Source organism: Barbatula barbatula (assembly GCF_947034865.1).
Source record: "Barbatula barbatula genome assembly, chromosome: 23".
NCBI lineage: Eukaryota > Metazoa > Chordata > Actinopteri > Cypriniformes > Nemacheilidae > Barbatula > Barbatula barbatula.
In genome coordinates this window covers 454,751-461,115 of record NC_136786.1, presented here as the reverse complement: position 1 = coordinate 461,115, position 6,365 = coordinate 454,751, and the positions used below count along the sequence as shown (strand labels likewise).

The following is a 6,365-nucleotide window of genomic DNA, read 5'->3' as shown; positions in this document are numbered from 1 at the left end:
CGATGAGGTTTGTTCTGTAAAATATACATTGATTTTCTGCCATGATTGTACATGAAATAAGGTAAGAAAAGAATCTGTAGTCAGTTTGTGCTGAAAGATTTATTGACTCTCAGTAGGATTGTGTCAAATGTGTAAATGTCTGTGTTTGGAACTGAGGTTGAGTCAACGCCAGTAATGTTTGTGTTCATTTATTGTGTCTGTGAAAACAGACGTTTGGTGGTATTATTAAAGCTGTAAAGTATATGACGTAAGATTCATATTCACCTCACATCATTTCTAGAAAACACTACATTAACTCAGGATGAATGATAATGAAATGCTACATTTGTTTATGTTTATCAGGACATTTAAACAGCCTTGTAATACGTGACCGTCCTATAAAAAGCATTATAGATAGCTTTACTATTTATGCATCCATTAAATCTCATAGATGTAAACTAAATGATGGACTGTAATAATTGTTCAGGAGGGAATGGGTTTGTTGAATGATCTCCGGAAGTTTAGGAAGTATATTTGTCAAGGCTATAGACGCTCATGATGTCAGAGAGAAATTTCAGACTCTCATTTTTCATGATATAGTGGGACAGCAGATACAAACCACTGAAAACCCCTGAACATCACTGAGACCTCTATAGATCTCAGGGGTCTTCATCATTACATTTGTCATGTTTACTGACTGTCTGCAGCTTGATGAAGAGACACTGAAGAGGTTTTGATCTACAATGAATATCCAGCACATTACATGGAAGCTGCATGAGGAAAAAAGCTATTTACATACATTATTTTTGGTTAGTCAAATAAATGCGGAACAGGTATGTTTTGAGCGGTTTTTGAAAAGAGAGAGAGAGACAGACAGAGAGAGAGACAGACAGACAGAGAGAGAGAGAGACACAGAGAGAGAGACAGACAGAGAGAGAGAGACAGACAGACAGAGAGAGAGAGACAGAGAGAGACAGACAGACAGAGAGAGAGACACAGAGAGAGAGAGACAGACAGACAGAGAGAGAGAGAGACAGAGAGAGAGAGACAGAGAGAGACAGAGAGAGAGAGAGACATAGAGAGAGAGAGAGATAGAGACAGAGAGAGAGAGAGAGAGACAGAGAGAGAGACAGAGAGAGAGAGAGACAGAGAGAGAGAGAGACAGAGAGAGAGAGAGAGAGAGAGAGAGAGAGAGACAGAGAGAGAGAGAGACAGAGAGAGAGAGAGACAGAGAGAGAGAGAGAGAGAGAGAGAGAGAGAGACAGAGAGAGAGAGAGACATAGAGAGAGAGAGAGATAGAGACAGAGAGAGAGAGAGAGAGACAGAGAGAGAGAGAGACAGAGAGAGAGAGAGACAGAGAGAGAGAGAGACAGAGAGAGAGAGAGAGAGAGAGAGAGAGAGACAGAGAGAGAGAGAGACAGAGAGAGAGAGAGACAGAGAGAGAGAGAGAGACAGAGAGAGAGAGAGAGAGAGAGAGACAGAGAGCTCTTGATCTTTCTGTCTGCATTATGAATGAAGTCGGGTGATCTGTCATCAGTTGTTGTTTATTGTTGTGTTCATGTGTGTGATGTTCATGAGCTCACAGCATCAGTCTGTTGTCGTGTCTGAGCTTTAACTCGTCTCACATTGATTTTCCTGTTTACCTTCCTGATTCAAAAGTGAATTTATCAAGATAAGTGACGTTCTGGAGCAGACGTCTTATGAAGAGTGACTGTGAGCAGGTGTGTGTGTGTACGATGTTCAGTTTAACATTCCCTTTACATTCTGTTCATCAGATATATTTCAGATAGATCATAGTTTTCTAAAATAAAAGTAGCCTTCTTTTCAACCACCAAAATAAGCTTTATATATTTATACATAAAGAAAACATATAAAGTCAGCTGATGCCTCACATCATATTGAATCATGGAATGGATGTCTTCTAATAGTGTTTTATGTTAATGGTTAAATTGATGTGATTATGTCCTGTTTGCTGATAAAGCTCATCTATAGCTGATGTGTGTATATGTGTGGATTAAAATTCTGTGTGTGTGTTTGTGTTTGATTTAGGATGATTAATTGAGCATCATCATGATCGCCACAGGGGGTCTGCTGCGGATATCTGCCAGGAGACAGGACTCCCTCCACGCTAAAAACCGAGCAGAAAATAAACGCAAGAGGAAAGCAAAGAAAAAGAGGAAGAACGAAGTGGTGGTGGTTAAAGGAAAGCTGAAGTTATGCTCTGTGTCTGGACTGGTGGCGGCCCTTGGCATACTGGTGCTGCTGGTGGGTGTTGGCATGGCTGTGTTGGGCTACTGGCCTAAAGAAAACCCAGTGTACCCAGAACTGCTGAACAAACAGAGGACCTACGACAGCGGAGCATCAGAATTATTTAATCTGACCATCACTAGTAGGTCCTGGCAGGAACTTAACAAAGACTTGAGAAGCTATAACAGCTCCAACAGCACAGCTGAGATGAGTCCGCCTCAGTTAGGAGCGTTTGCTGTATTTATAAACACACATTTGCATTCAGATAAGTTGAAAGTGTTTGGACCTTTGATTATGGGCATCGGCATCTTCCTGTTTATTTGCGCTAACGCGGTTCTTCATGAGAACAGAGACAAAAAGACCAAAATCATTAACCTAAGAGACATCTACTCAACCGTGATTGACATTCATAGTTTGCGGAGCAAAGAGTCGGCCCCGCGCAACGGTTTTGTCAACTATTGTCAATCAAAAGACACTGGCGGTCCACTGGCCAAAGGCTACTGGCCGTCTCCGGGTAGCATGATTCCTTCCAGACGACCGTCTACCACCGTCCCACGAGTTTCATCTTTAGAAGGAGAGAGCTTCACAGACACGGTGTACAGCATCTCCAGAGATCACAACCCACAGACTGACCTCAAGAAGTGGGAAACCAGAACCATCGTGTCGACGTCCGTAAACGCCTTCACTCTTCCCATGATGAAACTCAACAGTCGAGGGGCGGCGGACAGAAGGGGCTCAGATAAAACCGGGGAAGTTAAAAGAGAGGGTTTGGACGCAGAGGCCATTTGCAGACGTCTGGAAGATCTGGTGGCGTCCAGGAGCATCACGAAGGCCAAAGTGGAGACCCAGCCGGAGCTCCCGCAGGACTCTGTGGAGTTTTACAGGAGCAGCGGGAGTTTACAGGGAGTTCCCCGTGTCTCTCTGCAGGGATCACAGGTTCAGCTGTTGACTCCGTCCTCGCCGGGCCGCAGGGCTGCCGGGTCTCACCTATCTCTCAGCGCTCTCTCAGACTACTCCAGGTCTATTGATCTGGGCATCTGTCCGTCCACCCCTACAGATCGACAGGTGGTGCGATCCAGACGTCTCAGCTGTCCACGACTGGAGGGGCTCAGCAGTGGGGGCTACACTAAACTCCAGGGTCTGGGGGGCGAGTCTTTCGAGTCCACTGATAATGCCACGTTCAGCCGAGGGAGTTCTGTTGAGATGTTAGAAAAGGACCGGGAGGAGAGCTCGTCTCCAGACGCCACTGTGCTCAGGCAGTATTCCAACAAACAAAAACTTCTAATGGTTTCTCAATCAGACGCTACTTTAGAGGACGTGGACAGTGTGGACATTTAACTAGAACGTTAAGACACTACCTGAATCTTCAGACAGAAGTGATGCTGAGAGTCTTAAACAGACCTAAAGACCATCTGAAGTCTTGAGACTGTTTCCTCAAACATTACAAAGCAGAACGCCTCTGATCGTCAGCATGATAGCACAGCTATGCTCTACTAGATTACACCAACTTCCAGTAGTCTAATATTTGTGGCTGTTTCTTTAGTCTGAGCAGCATGTTTTATGTGGCTGTTTACTTGCACTTTTCTGAGCACCAAATCACGAGGACATGCACAGCAATATCTCATTTGAAATGTTTATGTTTGCATTCGAAATGTTAACGTACCCCGCGTATGCTGTCAGTTTAGTTCTCGTTTAGGATTGTCCTGTTTTAATCCCGACTTTAGCGCAATGCACTGTGTAGTTCAGTCCTGTCTGAAATGTAATGTCAATGAGGCTATATTTGAAATATCATGACATGTGAGTCTCTCAGATGTGTTTAGGCGAAAATGAATTAAAAAAGGATTAATGGCATCTTTTTATGTCCGATCTCTTTGAGCTCAAGAGAAGCATTAATGCAGCGTTTCATTCACAGTCAGATGAGACGTTTCATTGTCTGACGCTCGGTGGCTTAACTGCAGTGATGATGTGAAACAGAAGCTCTTTCTGACATGAATGAAACACAGAAGGATCTGTGTATCGCAGTGTTAACATCTTTCAAACACTTCACTCGTCCATGAGCATGAGATACTGCTGATGAAGAAACATGATGCAACCGAGAACTCTCTGCAGATCTCACACACACGGTTTATTTATAATAAATAATAATGTATACATTCTGTCACTTATCTCATTGGACCGGCTGTGATGATTCTTCCCATGAGAATTAAACTCGAGAAACCAGAAGAAACTGTGAATATGTCTTATTTCCACTATGCAGAAAAGAATAGTGAACAAGAATCTGAAACTAAAATTTTTAAAGATGGAGAAATTCCAGGTTATCTTGTGATAATGTACTGTATATATTCCAGATTATTTCTCGTTTTTCTAATCCTAGTGTTTTAATGAATGATCGTGTTTGAATGATTCAAATGACACAAACTGATGTGATAGTGCTACATAGAGGATTGAAAAGAGATTGTTTATACAAAAGTTAATAATTGAGCAATAATAAACTTCAGCTGTTCATTTACTTACACACCAACCCAGCTTGCTTTGTTAAAATGCTAATATACTGTAACCAAACAAGACTGTAACTTTAGGAGACTTCACGTAAATCCTGATGTATAAATGAATCCGTTTAGACTCAATTCTGTACATGTTTTCTGTGTTTCATGTTTTCATGAGTCTTTATGTCATCAATAAGACTGGACTGTACGTCATGTTTTATTCAGTGATGAATGTTGATGTTTTCTCTGGCTGTGGTGGGGAAGTGCTCTTCTCTTCTGTGCTCTATTACGCTGCAAGAATCCTGACGGAGTGATATACTGTGTTCACACCGCTGGGGTCTGATGTGGTTTCAGTCGAGTGCACTTTTCATTGCCATCACTACATATACAACACACATCTTCTCATGAAGCTGTATGATGTGAAATATAATTCATGTCCACGGCACAAACAGAGCTGGATGAGACGCTGAGGATGAATGTTAATTCAAATCTCTAAAAATCAGCAAAACCAGAAGTGATGTTTGACCTTTTCAGTCCTGCGTGTAAAGAAACCATTCAGAGATCAAAAGCCAGAACAAATTCCAAATGTAACATTTGTGTGGAGAGAAAAGAACAATTTTCTGAATAAAGCAGCAGGAAAATATGATGACAGCTCAAGATTTTCCACTGATGCTGTGTGATGATCATTCTTCATTATTTGTGTTTGAGGAACATGGAAACTGATCTGTCTGTGAAAACACAAAAACACGGTTAAGATCTCATATGTGTCTCATCAGGGTCTCGTCGAGCGAGTGGGTTTATCAGAACTGTATCAGCAATTCTGTGTGACACTTAACAAGACTAGTTTTTGTTTATCTGTTGTCATCTGTTGTGTTGGTTGTAAGTAAATTGCGGTCACATGTCTTCATCAGATGCCACAGCTGCTCTCTCGTACAGATGTGCTCAAGAAAGAGAAACATTGATGTTTTCATTATGTTATATTCCCCGGCTGTTTATGTAACTCCCAGAACAAAACACATCTTTAATATCCCAGCATGCCTCGCTCACAACATTAGCCATACACAACATTTATTCATCCACCATTTTAAATATAGAGCTGCTTTTGAATCGTTTAGTACATTACAGATAATACACTCAGATAACACATGAAATCTAGTGTGAGTGAGCATGATGAGGTTTTGTGGAGGATTTTTAACACTTCGTGCACGTTCGATGTGCACAGAAACGCTCCAGCGCCATCTAGCGGCTCATAAAACATGAAATAAACATGCTCTTTGTTGTAAAACGTGATATGAAAATAATGTCAGAAAAAACAAAACAAATAAACTAGAAAACTACACCTTTAACCTTATAAGAGCAGGATTGACTTTAGTCTGTGTACTGTATGCGATAAACATGTTTGTTCTTCTGTATGTCACTAACACACAGCTCTGATAAGAGATTTGTTTGCAGATGTCACACTGTCTGTTGCCGTTCACACATTTGAAGTGTAGTCTGTGGATCACTGTTGATGTAAAGTTTATTTAAATCACCTACAATAATCATTAAACAAACACACTAATAAGATATCGATCAGAACTATCCAGTGTTGTCCCACTGCTTCTGTTTTCTGCATGTCTGGATTCATTTGTGCTTTAAAAAGTCCTTTATAAA

At 41.5% G+C, this 6,365-nt stretch overlaps 1 protein-coding gene across 1 annotated transcript in view; it reads left to right on the top strand.

Annotated features, from left to right (window-relative positions):
• Positions 1–4,745, top strand: part of tmem200ca (transmembrane protein 200C-a) — a 5,702-nt gene extending 957 nt beyond the window's left edge. The window contains exon 2 of the mRNA XM_079487630.1: positions 2,029–4,745. Coding sequence (XP_079343756.1) covers positions 2,050–3,564 — 1,515 coding nt within the window. The 5' untranslated portion in view covers positions 2,029–2,049 and the 3' untranslated portion in view covers positions 3,565–4,745. The remainder of the gene's footprint in view (positions 1–2,028) is intronic.
• The last annotated feature ends 1,620 nt before the right edge of the window (positions 4,746–6,365 follow it).